At 41.3% G+C, this 18339-nt stretch overlaps 1 protein-coding gene across 1 annotated transcript in view; it reads right to left on the bottom strand.

Annotated features, from left to right (window-relative positions):
• nxn (nucleoredoxin) overlaps nt 1-17132 on the bottom strand; it is a 68221-nt gene extending 51089 nt beyond the window's left edge. Inside the window, exon 1 of the mRNA XM_061719618.1 lies at nt 16505-17132. Coding sequence (XP_061575602.1) covers nt 16505-16813 — 309 coding nt within the window. The 5' untranslated portion in view covers nt 16814-17132. The remainder of the gene's footprint in view (nt 1-16504) is intronic.
• Nucleotides 17133-18339: the final 1207 nt, after the last annotated feature.

Genomic DNA, 18339 nt, shown 5'->3' with positions numbered 1-18339 from the left:
ATATTTTCCATTGCGTTGTCAGTACAAGGAGCCCAAAACCTAAATACGTGGTTGAGAATTGATGTTTTTTTACATTGTTTGTTATGAGAAAAAATTCATTTTAGATGTCATGACATCACAACCCATCTATGAATTGATGGCAACATCTTATGTCCAACATTTAACTATTCCCCATAAGATTCATCATTGTTGTCCCCAGAACTAATCCATTCAAAACTTGAGGTCAGAGATCCTGCTGTAATCATCTGTAAATATCAGCTGCAGCATTCCTTAGCAAAGTGCTCGTCTTGTACGGTAAGAATATTTACTCTTTGTGTCTTCTTAAATCAGTGTAACAGCTTTTGTGCTTCCCAGTTCCCCAGGTACAGCAGATAGTAGGAACATTCTCCCCAGATCAGATCTGTGATGTCACAGTACTCTACAAATCTGAACGGTTCACTGAACTGATATATTTTTAGACTTGGGTGACAACAAACAACGTGAAAAGGTTGTCTTACGTGACACCCAAGCATAGCTTTTGAAGCTCATATTCTCTTTACTAGCATCGTCTTTACAGAACGAGCCTTTAATAGATACTTCTCAAACATGACCACAAAAACGTATTCCTTGAGCACTCCACTTTAGTCTGGCTTTGCAGCCTGACTTTATTCATCATGTACCAACAAAAAACAAAACAAACAAAAATTCCAACCTCAGAGTCCCAACTTAACCACGACTTCAGTTCAAACGGGTCACATCGGGGAAACCGGACTGCATCATTAGCTAATATATTCCAAGGACACATGTTGTACCCATCCCTCCGCAGGCAGCTCACCAGCCACAAAAAGCCACGCAGTCTGCTATCTCAATCCACAAACTTACATAAAGTACTCCGTTTTTTGCTGATGTATTCAGGACTTCGAAACCACTGCACTTATTTTACTTGGCTCTGCTTTCAGTCCCCAAGAATGGACAAAGGAAAAATACATTAGCAGACCAAGAAAAATGTACACTTCACCCTATCCCCCGAAGGAATATGGATCGTTCTGCCATGCAAACTTTAAAAATCCCACAGACCAATAACAGCCTGTTATCAAGTGACGCTTAAATGCTGCTTTGATATATTGTGATTATGCTCCGATGCCGGTAATTACAGTATACATTAGGATCAGGTCTCCTCCCCACGCTGCACTGACAGATCCCTTCCCAGGTTCTCTCTCCCACCACAACAAAAAAAAGTTAAGAGGACTCCTCACACACCACCAGTATCTCAAATTTAAATGAAACCCACTGTGGGAAAAGCAGAGGTCCATTATTAAGTTCCTCTGAGAATTCTGACAGCCTCCCGGAAAGCTCTGGCTTACATGTTTCACGTCCACTTTTTCTCTCTTGAACATATTTATGGAGAAGGTTTCCGTCTGCAGTTCATCCCGACTGCTCAGAGGCGAACACCTGGAGAAACAAAGCGGCGATGGGGAATGATCAAGTGATGAAGATCCCTTTGCTTCTCAAGGGGTTCCGGCCACACAGCGAAGTGGGCAGGAGAGAGATTTGAGCTTTCAGTTGCAATGAGTGCAACTCAGACAGACAGACAGAGAGAGAGAGGCAATAATCCCAACTATGCCTCTTGCTTTGAGTCTCGTTTTTTTCTCTTAGAGTCAGGGTGCATTTTTACTTTCTTAAACAATAATTATTTAGCTTAATGCTCCCACCTCTGTTTTATTGGAAACACAGCCAGATACTTCTGGCTCTTGTCGAACACCATAATTATATGACAGATGAAAAGAGAGAAGATGAATAGGTACAGAGCTTTGGCAGAAACGCCGACATTCCTGAAACGAAACCAGCATTTGGCCTCTTTCCGCTTCATTTCAGCAGCTTTGTCCATTTCTGCGGGGATTGTGTGCACACAAACAGTGTACTATTGATGTACAAAATATATTTAATGGTCTTAGTGAACTATGCTCCACCTTTACAAAAAAAAAGGGAGGCTTACAGGCCACAGGACACACACTGGGGTTGTCAGAGCAGAACCTGGTACTTTCTGAACACACCTGCTGTCAAATGAGCAGGTGGCGAGTGACATAGTGCGTAGCCGCGGAGCAGAGGGAGGGTTAAGTTTCTTTTGTCCGTATTTATCCCGTCTCCATACTTGAATGATCTTTAACACCTTGCAGGCTTAAAAGTCACATCAACAGATATGATCTCATATTGAGTTTGCATGAGTTTCCGCAACTACTCCTCCTTTAAACAAAACCACTCAAGAATAGACTCGAGCATCAAGTCCTGTCACGTCTTAGACTACTAGTAAATAGAGTTTTCCTATGAACAAGAAATAAAAATATGCTGGGAAACTAGATGCGGGGGAGAGGGAGAGTTTTTGCCAATGCTGCTTCAGTGTACACAACGTCACGGCTGTCTGAAGAAGACACCTCCCTTAGCTTTTATCTTTAAACCACAATGCCGGTCTTGTATGCAAGGGACATATTTTATCATAAGTCCTACCCATAAGAGTGTAAATAATATGATAACAATATGGAAGGCTGCAGTCACAGGCATTCAGTTTCAAGCTTTTCTCTTTCCAGTCATAAAAAGTTGATATCCAGGGGGGAATACATTCAAACTTTGGAAAAAAAAAGAAAAAAAAGGAGACAGTTTCATCTCGCATCAATAACATTTTTGGACTGGAATTTGTAGTTAAATGTGGGATTTGACGTGTGTGAGGAATTATGATCCTTTTCCAGATTTATTAATTGAAACTCAGATGTAGAAGTGCAAGAAATATCAACAGCGTATCGTGGGTTGATGCTTTAAATCAACAGACGGATGAAAATAACAACATCTGTTTTGGCCATTCCCTCCAAGTATATACAGTCATGTGAAAAAGGAAGTACACCCTATTTTATGTCTATATGCTTTATGGATCAGGAACCTTTTTTAATAAGGAAAACAAATCTTCTAGTCATCATGTGGTATTAAAATTTGGTAAATGTAACCTCAGATGAACAACAACATGTAATTATTTTGTTTAACAAAAACAAATAAAACATGTGGGAAATGTGACTTAAGAACTCGTACCCTTACCCGTCAGATATTAAGAGGGCAAGAAGTAGCATGCAGCTTATCAAGTTAAATGAATCAACTGATCACCAGCAAGAAGCAGATGATTTGGCAGTTTGCTAGTTTGGCGCGCTCAGATGTGTGTTAACACAATGCCAAGAGGGAAAGACATTAACCAGTGACCTTCAGAGAAGCAACTGTTTTCAGATATCAGTCTGTGAGGGGTTATAAGGCCATTTCTTTATAATTCAGAGCCTGTCATTGTACAGTGGGATTATTCACAAGTGGACAACTAAAGAAAAAAACAAAACAAAAAAAAAAGTTAGCACAGCTTAAGTTTGCAAACTTGCAAACATTCTGGAGCAACTTCCCTTGGAGAGGCGTGACTGAAACATAGATATCTGGGCTTATTGCACAAAGGCGCATTTGATGAAAACCAAATGTGCATGTTTGAGCATATTAGCAGAAGCAACTCATCGCAACCCTGAAGCGTAGGGGTGCTGGGGTGTTTTTGGACTGAAATGTGACTCCCTCTGTGCCGCAGCTAAAGTTCGGCTGAAATCAAGTCATCCTACAAGACAATGATACCTAAAACAATAGCTTGTTAGCCTGGTCACACTCTCATATTATGTCAAAAGCTTTTTAAAAAAATGGTTTAGGAACCTGTGCCACATTGAGGCACCCGAAGACACTCCAATTCTCAATAAATCTGAAGTTATTTTGTCAAAAGGGATTTATTTTTCCTCCCAATTTGCTGTAACAGGGTCTCTTTTAGGCCTGAGGGAGATTGAAGTGAACTTGATGAGTACCATCACTGACCGTCTCACCAGAAAACTGAGTTTGACCGAAATCTGAGCCAGCAGAATGAAAGGACACTTTTCATCTTTGGATAGGGTTGGGCATTAGAGAAAAAAAAGCTAAAAGGAAGAAAAAAAAATGACAATACAAAACATTTTTTATTGTTTTTTTCCCCCTTTTCTTGTGAGACTGGGGTCTAAACTGCTTTACAATGCTGATTTTATGTGTTCATAAAGAGCAGAGTCAATAAGAGTGGATATAATGCATGTTTGAACATTTTCATATTATACAGCCAATGTGCTTTGGATTTGTGCTCATAACCCCTAACTGCATTAGGATGTATGACTATCTCATGCCTTTATTCAGCAGGAATCCAGTTGAGTGAGTAAGAGCTCTTGATGTTGCATCCATTGAATCAGCCCCAGATAAAGACCCTGTGACTATATTAAGTTGTCTCCTCCTCAAGTGGTCTGTGGAAAATCAAAAAAAAAAAAAAAGCACCAATCATAATATGCCACACCACTAATTGAACCAATGAGCAGAGCAAGAAAGAAGCCAGCCATGACTCGGTGGGTCTGTAATCTCTCTCTTTGAAGCCCCGGCGTCTCTAATTGCCCGGACACTTGTGTCCGAGGGCTGCTCTCGTTCCTCAGTGAAAGGATGAGACCTCTCGTGCTCCTTACAACAGGCTTAAGCCAGTAAACCCTTTCATTAAACATGGTGGTGGGATTGATGTGCCATGCAAACAGATTGTGCAGGAAAAAAAAAAAAGACTAATCAAAAATCAACATTAGCCTCACAACAAAGAGGCAGAGCTAAGCCACATCACAGCCCCGGCAGGGGGTCCACTCTCAGAACCACCAAAAGCATCTGATTTGTAAGAGACCTCGCTCAGAAACAAATGGCAATTTCATTAACTGAAAAATGTGTGGAATGGATGTGGTGAGGTTTTTAGCCAACAAAAAAAAACAAAACAGCATTTCTGATTTGAAAGAAGGACGCAACAGCTGTAGAGATGAACAGACGAGCCCTTCTCAGACTCTCAAGTCTGACTGTTTAATGGCAATACCTTTTACACAGATCATAAGCATCTCCCATGACACCTCCTATGCTCTTGCCATGTGTCATATTAAATCATATATTAGTCATATTAATTGCCCTGTTACTGCCAAAAGAATTGGCAGTACTTTGGGACCTTAGCTGTTTCAAACTTTTTCCATAGCTCATAGAAAGTTTCCTTTTTTTTGTGTCTGCACTTCAAAAACTTTTAATGGATTACAACTCATAAAGTTGCTTTTATGGGGTTCTTTTTCTTTTATTTAAGTTTTACTTCAGAGTAGGAGCTTCATTACGATGATGACACTCTGAACACCATTCGGTTGAACATGCAACCCCAACACCAGCAAAGACTGCCATTCGGAAACCTAAACAATCACAGGCTGTTGCATTATTTCAGATTTCTCCATCTACGCTGCAAATGCATTCAGAGAAAAGGCTTCCTCAGTCCCCAGATCCCTCCATTTGGTCCAAATGCACCTCATTAGTCCATCATCCGCCCTGCCAATGTTGCTGACCATAACAGAATCCACAGCACTAGGGTCAGACTGGGTGCTTTATTTGCTGCTGCAAAGGGAAAACAACATGGAACACAATTCAACACGTCTGTCCAACACAACAACAATAATAGAAATAATAACAACCAACAATAATAATGCTGGTTTTCCACAACTCACTACTGTATAAGCTTTAAATGTAGAAAATCCATAAAAAACATTATTTGCTCTCAGGAAAAAAGTAGCAAAATCATGTTATCCTTAATGAGGATACAAGACAAAGAAGTTATCGCCTAATATTGAGGGAAAACAGTTGACTTTTCACACAATGAGAAGGACACAACTCTTGCATCTACGGCCACAACTGTGACCAATAATCATTTTTATTTTGCAATTCTTGAGGGAAATATTTGTCTTTTAGGAGGATGAATGCTTTACTGTCGTCACCAGTATGACGCTTCTCGAGAACAATGTTTTTTTGTGTGTGTTTTTTTTTTATTGAAAACACAGCTTTCTTAAGCTGAAAAAACTTCCAATAAGGATGACAGTGAGCCAGAAAAATAAGAGAAAGCCAGACCTCAAAATCAAAACAGGGAGTTAATACTGTATCGTTTGGTGTTAATTTCCTACAGGTCATCAGGACAACGTTTCAAAAACACATACAGAGAATTATTATTTCATTTAATCGTGAAAGCTTGACAAGGGCAGCATTAAAGATCATTTGGATTTCTGCATTTTAACCATGCTTGCATTTCAGCTGTCGAGTCTCACTGAGAGCATTCAGTTCAGTAGTTTGGTGTGCTGCCATTTTCAAAAACACATAGCGGATTACAGAAAATGAATCAGATCAGGGAAAAGGCACATCTTTTTTCTAATCTCATTTTATATTCTCCACATGCCGGAATTAAAAGCACTGCATCCATAGTTACATGCAATCATTGGCATAAGCAGGTACGATTATGCGCCCCTTAGCACTGCCCTAGTGACAGGCTTTCAGTAGCAGTCGATGTGGAATCAGGAATAATGCGGCTGCACGGACCAATTTACGAGCACCACTGCAGCGCCATTATTTATTTCGCAGATTAGTTTGCCCACCAGTGACCCCGAGTAATAGCTCCCAAATGTATTCCGAAGAATCATGCCACTTGAGTGCGCATGCGCAGGGAGACTCCAAGAAGGATTATCAACATATGCATTTTTTTCCCCTCCAAGTACCGTAGATATAGTGTGATTATGCATTTAGGAGAGCCTGAAGACAGTGGTGTTAAATGACACCAGCTTGCTAAACTCAGCAAACTTGGCTGCAGATGATGTCGGATATTCCACTCGTAATTGAGACAGAAACGTATTGAATGATCCAATTACAAAGCGTGCTTGTTTGTGAGCAGTCTCCTGGAGGAGAGGGAGCTGTGTGCGCCTCCAAAGAATTCCAGGTGACTCTTTAGTTATTAGGAAAATAATGAGCTGGAGGGCAAGAGATCCACTTCAGCAGGACTTCCCTAATGTTTGTTTTCCCCCCAACTTTCTTAATGCAACGTGCCAACTTAGCAACCACGGCATTTAAATAAGCCACACGGTTCTTGAGTAGCACTGAATCGCTGAGCTGTGGCAGAAAAAGCACATTTGAAGATGGTTACTTGTTTGCTCTCCTCCGATTGTCATAACACAATGAGGCCGAAATGAAAGAGTTGATTCAATATTATGGAAGAGGATTCTTCTGAGAAACTGTGTGCTGGCATCTGACCTAATTAGATATACGATACATCATCTGCCGCCTCATTATGCTGCAAAAGATTAACAGCTTGCTGTAAATGTAGCATCTGTCTAGTAGTAAAGTGAGGATCAACTATCAGTTAGAACCAGCTAATCCGAATTATGGGAGATCAACAAGGTCAAAGCATGCCATGAACATAAACTCCGTAAAATAGAGAAGGAAAAAAAAAAAATCTATCATCCAGACAGTCAGAAGCACGAGGCAGGTCTGGTTACCAGCCGTGAAACAGGGTGCAAGAGTGCAAGCTTCTTCAAACTTTCAAAGAAAGTGACAAATGCATTTCTAGATTTGAATCCTGCTCAGTTTCCTCTATGATGGTGGCCGACGCAGGCCTTAATGTAGGCAGACGCATGCCTAAGTGTGGGCTTTGAAAAAAATAGATCAAAGTTTGTTAAAAAGGTTCAATAAAATATGCATCTCTGTATAGTTCACTCTGAAGGCACCAGGCGTGCAGACAGATTCCTTTGATTCTAATTTATGCCCTAATCCAAGATGGTGATATTGGCCAGGGTTTTTGATTGCTGACCCCTGTTTGACCAACAAACCTGAGTGCTTTCTCTGGGCTACACACAGGCTCAGTTTGAAGTTGCTTCATCATGCCCCAGACCAGATAACTACTTCTTTATGTAGCCGTCTGCTTGTAAAGTGGTTCCATTTCATTTAAGAGGCTTAACTGTTGAGAGTCTGCATTGACCACATTGTGTCATTATTAAATGCGTCTAATATTACTACATGGCATTTATAAAACGCTGTAGCGAAGAGCAGCTTATGATGATCGAAACTGTTGAGAGCAACGTTCACATGCCTTGTTTACAAGTGCACAAATGGAAGAACATTCCTAAAATTTCTTTATAAACACTTCACTGCTGCAATATCACCAGCTGGCATTAAAAAGCCCCCTTAGCAATCCAAATGACATACTACAGCTGATTGCTGTTTGTACAGTGGCTAACGATGTGACTGGAGGTGCTGAAATATGAAATACGCAGATGATCTCATTGGTCTTATATCAATGCTTCAATTTTAAACTGAAGCTGTGTAAATGAAGCAGTTGCAAAGCTTTAGTTGGTCTCGTTGGCCACAATAATCCTGAAACTATTGTACCCCATTAGACCAGCGAAAAATAAAAAAGTTAGTTTTTCTGGAAAACATATTTTCCTGGGCATAAGCCGATTCACTGGATGTCAAATAAAGAAAAAAGAAATACAAATGATCAGCTGATAGCAGTCCACAGGTAATCATAGTTCCACAACAGCCACACTGATAAGGCTGTCTACGTTGGAGATGTAGCCGCATTCAATCTTTGTTTACAGGCCTGAAGCGACGGGCTGATACCAGTACCCACAAAATGACATTTAATCAGCAGAGTTCATCAGCTGCCCAATCAATTTCTTTGTCACTTGTTGACATGTGCGACTTAATGCTTATCTGTATTCTGCCATGCAGAATTGACAAAATAACAAAATACACTTGAGAATTTTGTCTGGCCGTTTGTGTCACCAAGCAAATATGTGCACATTTCCCCATTTAAAAAAAACAAAATGTTTCTTTTTCCCAAAATCTTTCCATGTATGGCTTGGCATGTGCAGAAGGAATGTGCCAGGGCGTTACAATGTCCAAAGTGTAAGGAAATCAGTGACAAAATAGTCAATGTTAAAGCTAATCTTTTATTTCAACTCAGTAAGTCCCCCTACAGGCGTGGAGGTTAAGTTGCTTGATACTGTCCGAGTCCAAGACGTGATAATAAGAGATAGGGACGACGCTTCCCTAAAAGTAATCAATTGTTGTTTCAAATGAGATTCAATATCACATTTTAAAACCACGAAAAATACTCTTCTGTGCTGCATAAAGATCTGTTACAAAAAAAAGATGCCTTGCGGTCAGAAAGACAAAGGTTTCTTTTTGGTGCGAGAGTGCATGTTCGCCAGCTGCTTGATACAACTCTGAGCCACATGCAGCGGCGAGGCTGGTGCCAATGTACTATGCTACATTCTGACATACTGGGTCTCTTTGTGCAGAAACACTCTTTTTAGACAGGCAAAGGAGCTGCAGGAGCACTTGCACTCGGATGAATAAATCACAGAAAATGGAAGGTTTACAGCTTGTGCAGACACACAGCAGCGCTTCCACCCACCGTGGGCTAGTGCTCCCATGGAGGGGAAAGGGTTATCATCCAAGGGGAAACTTCAGAAATGGCCAAACTATGAATAAATTTACACCTAATCAACAGTTTCACTCCCAGATGGAGCAGATGTCTTGCAGACGATGGATTCGATTGTGCGTTTGTAACAAAGATTCACATTGGCACTGCGTCTAACAGTACACCCAACATATCCATCAGTGTCTTTTTCCATTTATATTAAGAAATACGATCAGCGGTGATGATGAGGAGGAAACGGGGATGTCACAAAAGAGCCTAGATTCAATCTAGACAATAACAAAAGGCAAAAAGAAGGACAGCTCTGGATGGCAGGATGCCCCTGGGGCCACGGTGCTGTTATTATGTTGGAAAGGGCTGCCGAGCTGCGGTGTGGGGCAATTACAGACTGGAAGATTGACTGGGGGAGGGTCCGGGTACCACAGCCCATCCTTAGATTGAAGAAAGAGAACAAATCCAGATACAGAGACATGATGAAAAAATAACAAAAGCAGAAGCAGATGACGGTAGCCTTATCAAGTCAAACAACCACCATGTGCTGTTCTTCCCCATGTAAAGATGCTCAGACTTCACTGTTATCCTGTCAACACCAGAATCCAAAATGAATATCACATGATTTCGCACTGAACTTTACGCAGCGGCGGTTTGGATAATTTCACAGTTAAAGTGTGTTACTGGTGTGTTGGGCTGGTTTGGGATGATGTACACAAGTGAATGAATCATCTGTTGTTCTCATTCAGAGCTACTGCAGACACGGCGGTGAATAACATCAGCCGTGTCCATTATCTTTAACGTCACTCAGCTTTGGAAAGTCCTGCCTGTAAACCCGCACAGCGTCAACCGGGAGAACAAAAAAGACAAAGAGTAAAACTTAGTCCCGGAGTATCGTTTCGGCGGTCCGTGGAGCGCGGACAGAGGTCGCAGCCTAACAGCTATTGTGCGTTGTCGTTTAACAGAAGTGAAAACATATTGAGTTGCAAGAGGCTTGGGTTTTACAAGACACACACTGCGACTGTTCCTTCAACTCTCACTGGGGTAACTTAAGCCCCTGAACTTTACCTCTGATGAAATCCCCATTGTCACCTCTCATAGTATTACACATCTCCCTGTAAAGAGGCCACAATGGCCGGTGAAAAGAGATAGTAACACAAGCTTGGTGGTGTGAGATGTGACAGTTGGCAGTGCCAAGTATCCAGTCTTCACAAAACGCACACTGTTTCCATGCCCTCTGGCCTTGAGCGGCTTCAGTGCAGCAGGTGTCTACACACATTCCATACATAAGCTCTTGTTAAACATGGCACACAGCAACAAGGCCTCACAGCTGCAAGAGACTCAACTTCAGTTGTGCAGCCAGACACGCACGCTTGCAGCCCAAACCGAGGCAACAATTTCTGCGAGGTCACTTCACACCAAGAGGCGCTGGTTGTGTGACAGTAAAAAAAAAAAAAAACAGATGGTGTGAAGTGGAATGTATAAATATTAGTGATTAAAATGGTCACGGTGGATTTACACCAAGGTTTAAATATTTCCACATTCATTGTTCATGAGCTCATTAATGGCACACAACCAGCAGAGTGGGTGTTGAGCGGAAAATAAACGTATATTTCCTGCAATTACCCAGGAAAAAAAAGAGAAAAAAATATAAAATCAGTGACAAGGACAGGGATGTCACACTACCTTTTGAAAAGCACTGACATTTATCACAAATGTATCAACATATGGATAACCGTGCTCTGGATAGACACCGGTTTCCATCAGATGTTGGCACTTTTGGATCTCTTCATCCGGTTTCTGTTTGTGTTCATAAAGTGCGCTTTAGAAAACCAACGGTTACAAACTCTCCAGCAAAACACGCCAGTTTTAATACAAAATCACATGAAAACAAAAAAGTACACAACAACAAAACTTATTGTGAAAAATGAAGATCATCATCAAACTGGCCCAATACGTTATCTGATCTCATTAAAGCCTCACAGAGGAGTTTTCCCATGTTAAAATTTTCAGTTTAAATGCCATTTAAAACATTATTTTATTATTTTTAGGAAGTGTTGCCCAGTTCTTGTGGCCTCCCATCCCAACTATCAGCAAAAAACCCCCAAAGTAACTTTAGACGTCAATCCCAGTAATCCTTTGAGAGAACTACAAAATGGCTTTACAGCATTGAGTTACATATTAAATGATGGAATAATGATGTAGTGAGGTCACAAAGTTACAGTGAGCATCACAGCAAAGGTGAATAAGAGATTCAAGAAAGTAATGATGGAAGAGAAAAGAAGAAAGTGACTGAGCTTAAATCTTAGCTGCCAAAGCAACTATACCACCACACCATTTACGTATTAAACTGCATTCAGTTATTTCTGGGTAAACCTTCTTCAACCACCTGAAGATTTCTTACAGAAAAGAAAAAAATTCAAATATGTTTCGGTGCAGAAAGTCCAACCTAACAGGAACTTCAGAGAGATATCAATAATCTGCATCTTGATGTGGTATATTCTATACGTGTAATAAATGCATAAAAAAACCTCTCATTTTACCAGTCAGTGAATTCTTCGAGGTCAAAAGCCTCGAACGGAGAATTAACTTATCTTTTCTGCTCAGTTCCAACTTCATTAGGCTACGTACTAAAGCCTCTAACAGAGGGATTGAAGTAAGAAGGATTAGAAATCTGGAGATCAAAGCTTCACAGTTGTAGCTTGTAAAATAAATATGTAATGGCCACTTTTGTTAAGCTTCTTGTATCGGTTCCACTCCAAACCCCCAGTTACTTGATAGTCCACCATGTTCTGTGATGCTGTCCAAATGCGCCTTGACTTTCTCACATCCTGCAGTTTTATTTGATAACTGATTTATTTTTGTCTCATCACTGATCATTAACAAATTTGGATATGAAACACTGTTACTTCATCAGGTTCGGAGGACATGAGTTGAGCAGTCATCTTCTTTGAATCTTAAAATCACGTCTGAACCGTTCGGCGCTACATCAGAGAAGCCTTAAAATCTCACCGTCTGTTGGAGTTACTTGCTTCCATTGCGAGAGAGTTAGCACACTCACAAAACAGAGATCAGACAGTACAGGCCGACAAAATAAAATGGCAGTTAATCTATCAGTAGGTCAAGAGCGGAAGATTACTACCGACAGATAAAACAGTTCAGGATCCTTTTAAACTGCTTCCCTGGTCGCAGGACAAGGAGGGCTGCGACAGATGATGGGCAGAGTGCAGAGCAGTTTTCAGCAGATCACTGACAGACTGATGAAAGGCATCCTCAGCCTCACTCTGAAACCCTCCTGTCTGCAAACTCAGGCCCAGGCAGGGAGCCAAGGGAGCAAGCGGGTGTCCCGCCTCTGGGGGAACGACTGCAGAACCGCCAGCCAGGGGAGACGCAGACAGGAAGCCTTGATTCTCCCCATCGTGAACCCTGCAGGAACAACTCTGGCAGCATTTCAGCCTCTTTTTACCACCCTTGGCCAAGCTGGGCTTTCACGTCACCTTTCGCAGCCTTACACACGTGCATGTCTCCCTCTTGCAGCACAAGTCCATGTAAGGCAGAGCCAGCGAGGCACGGCTGCCAGACAGCTGGCCATCTCTGAACAACACAGACATCCAGCGACTCTGGGCACCAGAAGAGCTCTGCTGCTGTTTGCTGCTCAGAAACAATGTCCTGACACCTTGGCCTGTCTGGCTTTTATAGAAACAACTCCTTACTAGAAATGTTCCACTCCTCAAAATGAGAACCCTAATAAACGATGCATAACTGACCCAAGTGTTTCTAAAAACAGACGAATGAGGAAAGAGCAAATTCATCTGTAACTTCTCTTTAGATTACATTGTTGGAGGCTACAGTCACAAACCAGAAGACTAAAAAGGACAGTTTAGCCATTTTTTCCAGTAAAATATTAAACAGGAATTGCCCTCGGTTTAAGGTTAAAGAGTTTTCCTTCCATCTAGATTTAATGAAGGACATCCTCCTGTCTTGATTAAGTAACGAACATTTCCTGCGACAGGAAAGCCTGGGTAAGCCAAAAGTGAAAGAAGAAGTGGACAGCCTGCGGTGGGAGATAGATGGCCAAGTCGGTGCATGGCATGGAAGGAACAGAGAGAAAAGGAGGAGGAGGAGGAGGATAAAGGGGGGAAGGGAGGGAGGCGGTACAGTCAGGGAATCTGAGGTGGGCGGTGAAGCTGTGAGAGGCACAGCTAAAGAAAAATTGCTCCCGTCACCAGGATATGAGCTCTGTTTGCACCGAGTCAAAGGAAAACCTGAGAAGAGGGTTGATGGGGCCACTTAGTCCAGAGACCCACAACGTCAGAGTTCTTCACTGGGTCAACATCACCACGCCATTAGGTCTGTCTACAGTACGTCCGTCAATAGAAAAAAAATGTAAAACTGATTCTCAAATCCTGTGACGTTCACTTTTAGAAATTGTTCATCTTCTTTTGCTTCTCAAAGCCAAATTAAAGCGTCCAAACTGTCGTTTCTGAACACCTGCCAACACCACAGAGCCGGAACTGCAAAAAAAAAATGAATAAATAAATGGCTGCTGCACATAAATTCAAGACACAAAATCAAAAAGAAAAATGTGTGCGCCATAATGCCAAGAGACTTCAGCCTTACATTTCACCAAAATAGAGAAATCCCAACACAATAGGCACTTAATTATGGCTTCGATTAACAATTACATTCATCATTTAGTCAGTCCATTTTTCTAAATTAATTTCTCCGACTAATCCATTCATTGTTTTGCCTCAAAAATGTTGAAAAAAAAATCCATTATAAATTCTTACAGCTGGAGATGATGTACTCAGTTTACTAACATCACTCACCCAGAACCCAAAAATCAAAAGAAATGGAGTGCAAACGTGTGAGAAGCTAAAGCAAAGCATATGTTTGGCAATCGTGTTCAAGTAGGACAAAAAAAAAAAAAAAAAAAAAAAAAAGGCAAAAAAAAAATCTACAACTGATAAGAATGTTTGAAGAATAAGTCTAAGGTTAGTGCGCATGTGTGCGCGTGTGGTGGTGGTGGTGGGGTAAACTAAATTGTGGGTCAATTTCATGTCCGCACTCCTTAAGATAAGCACGAGCGGACTGATGGGAGGATCAGTGAAACACAAATGGATGCACACATCCCAGTATACACGAGCACCGAAATTACAGCTTGCAGAATCCTTCAGTGTTAGAATTAGAAAATGCAGCCAGAGCCCGAACAGAAGAAAACTGCAGGCCTCTGCAAAATGAAGGCAGACGACAGCAGAGCAATATCCTCTCAAGGCCCAGACAGACAGCACACAGACCACCAGCAAGAGACCGGACGATGCCACAGTCTTTTTTTCCTTTCTAGGTTAGAGCCTAATAACACTGCCCTGTTACGGTGGATGGGCTCCACCCCAGACAACGAGACAACCCCCACCTCCTCCCGTCTTCTCCGAGCCTCGTTCATGCCTGGACTTCATTATGAAGTGTAACGGAAATCATCGCTTGCAATCAGAAAGAATTTACGAGACAATGATTCAGTCCATGTCCTGGCTCAGCCGCACAAAGAACAGTTAAGGTTGCATTCCCAGCAAGAGGCCAGACTGAAAAAAGGAAAAATAATTATTTAAAAAAAAAGGGGGGGGGGAAAACAATTTTATAGGTAATGTGACATTACGGTAAACACAAATTAGGTTACATTAAATTGTTATACAATGTACACTGTTCTTAATTTCAATTTCCTAGGAATGCCTCCTATAAATACCTTCAGGCCTCATCTTAAAGACAGAAGAGGTTAAAAAGGTCTTTGTTTGCAGGTTTTGTAATTAGAGCAGCATTTTACTCTGAAAATGTCACCAGAATTCACCGACTGATGCCGAACAAATGCAGCTGGGCATGCGTCTTTGTTTATGCCTCATCCAGCTTCCCACGCAGAAGAGACCTGAGCTGCTAACAGGACGTTGGCTAGGCCTTCTGACATCCTGCTTCACACATGTGCAATGCACGCAATATTATACTTTATTCTATAGTTCAGGCAAAAAAAAAAAAAAAAGAGGGTTTTGGCAGCTGCAAATATCATATGCAGTAAAAGGAGATGCAGACAATGTTATATTTTTTTTAAATGTACAATAGTTATCTATAAGATGTTTGCTTTTTTTTTTTAAATGTAAATCTTCTAGTAAAAGTTAAAATATGGTCTGCTGACTTTTATGTAAAAAAGAAAAAACGTCCCCTCGCAATCAGTTTTTTTTTTATACATATACACACAAATATATATATATATATATATATATATATATATATATATATATATATAAATTGTTTTCCTTTTGAAGGGCTATCACAAAAATATTTAACTCAAGTGGTCTGACAATTGTCAAAAAAGAAGTAGACTAATAAACCACGAGTTAATATTTGATAAAAATCAAAGTAGCTTGTTTCAATACTCAATGCACCTCTTTGTTTATGCCATTATAGAAGAAAAGAAAAGGAAAGGAAAAAAACTAGACAAAGCTGCAGACAAGATAATAACTGAATGCAAGGCCTTTACAGGGCAGGAGACATGCAGCAAACTGGCTATCGGGACAGATGCCACATAATCACTCTGCTTTTCTGGGCTCAGCTGCAATTCCACGTTTCTTCAATTATTCCCAGGATAAAATTCTTAGCTCGTGCAAAGTGGAAAAAGGGGAGGAAATGAAATGTATTTCCTCTCCTAATAATAACCTAGGAATGTCTGGCACATTTATGATGTCTTGATAAAATTAGGTCCAAGTATAAATGGCCCCTTCACTGCCCGCAATGTATGACAGAAATTACCTAAATATGATTTTCTTTTGAAACAAAATTCACATGACATACCTGATGTTTTTCCTCAAATGCAAACATTTACTTCTCATATACCTAAAGTTCTCTGCCCATGTACTGGGAAATTAATTGGGACTTAAGACTTTGAGATCATGCCTCTTTATGATGGAATGGTGTGTGTGTTTTTTTTCTTCCCAGCTACTGATGATTGCAACCAATTTGAAGTGATAAAGTCTGATTTTAGCCATTGAGATCAAACAAAAGTAACTTACTTGTCACCAGTTTTATGACTAAAACTAAATGAAATCGCTGCACTGATAGAATTGAGCTAAATGCGTTTCCAGCAGCAGCGTGACTTCCCTGTGCAGCTTCATCATTCATCACCGCTGCCCATCATCATCATCTTACCTTTTTGTGTCTGTCTTTGAAAGGTAACGCAGGCCACGGCATCTCCTGCAAAAAGTCCTGCCAGTGTTTCTGGTCCTGGTCGGACGAAACGAAGACGATTTCCAATTTGTCCTTGTGCTCGGACGTCTTTTTGAACCTGCTGTAGAACTCGCACAGGCTGCCGTTGAACTGCTTGCAGGGCGCGTTCAGGCTGCAGCCGAAGAACAGCCCGAGCAGCGACAGCCTGCTGCCCAGAGACTGCACGTCCACCTCGGCTTTCTCTCCGTCCACCAGCCGCTCCCCGAGCAGCCCCAGCAGAAACTCCGACATCGCTGCGTCCGCTCCCTCGAGCCCCGCGCTGGGAAAGCCTCGGGCGTGTCGTTTCAGCTCGTTTCGGAGGGTGTGTTTGCGCTCTCTCCGTCCCAGCTGCGTCCAGCCCCGGCGCGGCGGTGCGAGTCTCGGCGCAGCGGCAGCGGCAGCAGCGCAGCTCCGTCCTCCCTGCGTGAGCGCTGTGCAGGAATGCGCTCCGCTTAAATGGACCTGACGGCAACAGCGGGCTCTCTTCAGGAAACCACTCACTTCCAGCACATCTGGATACTTCTTGCCTCCAAACACGGCGATTAATTGTCTTATTCTTATATGTATCTTACCGCGTTAAGAGGAACATATGAGCCTAAAAGCCTAAATTATGGTCCGCGTTAAATCGACGCAGAGCCCTACGCCGTAGGTTTCGCGGCGACGCGCTATGTACGGTATGCGTCGCCGCGTAACCTCTGCGTTAGTGTAACGCGGAACCATAAATCGGCCTTAATTCATGATTTTGTCTGATTATGTAGGTTTTTCACTCTCACTCTTACCCATACATTGAAATAAGCCGTATTTACACTTAAACCCCAGAACCCATATTATATTTGTTACACGATAGGAGTTTTGACGATCTAATAAGTTTAATTAAATAAATATAAATTAAATAATCCCCCCCCTCCAAGGCTGGCGTGAGACTACTACTTTTAAGAACATGCTGCCACCTCGTGTTCATTATAGGAAATTAAATGTTCAACACAACCTCAACTTCAAGATATGCAACATAAACAGTAAATTCTGTTAAAAATGCCAGTTGTAAAGATCCATGTACATATTTAACTTGCCATGAACTCTATGAATGAGTTGTGGATCTTGCCCTGCTTTTTAATTCCGGCTGCTAAACACCCCCCCCCCCCCCCTCCGGACTACTCCATACTCCTGTTACATTGTTTACTTCCACTGTCAACACTTTACATTGACACTTTACACTGTTTATATTATTTATACCACAGTCACTCTATTGTACATTTTTTCTGACACTCATATTTATATATTTTTTGTACATTTTTTTGCACATTTTCTGTACATATGCGACACGCCCCACTTATCTGTTCATTTTATTTTATTTTATTATCTTATTTGATACTTTCAACGTCTTGCTGCTCAGTTGCCTTGAAATTGCCCCTCGGGGATAAATAAAGTTTTTCTGAATCTGAATCTTATCCCTTCTGGGGTAGTTTATAGGAGAATCATAATAGACATGTTTTTAATTGTCCTATATTACTGTATATAGTAGTAAAGCACTGTGTTGTTTGGACTTAGACTAATATATGTACTTTATGCATATATCAGTGTACGATATGTATATATAAAGTGTTGTTAGGTGTCAATACTATTTTCAGTCAGTGTATACTTTGTGTGTGATTCTACTGACAGACACCATTAGCCACACGCATATCCGTTGTATATGTGAACATAAATGACCAATAGAAGCCAACTCTGATCCTAATTGTACCATTCACTGGGTTTATAATTCAACAAACATATGTGCT

The sequence above is a fragment of the Cololabis saira genome, chromosome 4, assembly GCF_033807715.1.
Source record: "Cololabis saira isolate AMF1-May2022 chromosome 4, fColSai1.1, whole genome shotgun sequence".
Classification (NCBI taxonomy): Eukaryota; Metazoa; Chordata; class Actinopteri; order Beloniformes; family Belonidae; genus Cololabis; species Cololabis saira.
Note: the sequence above shows the minus strand (reverse complement) of the source record. Positions and strands in the feature narration are given on the sequence as shown.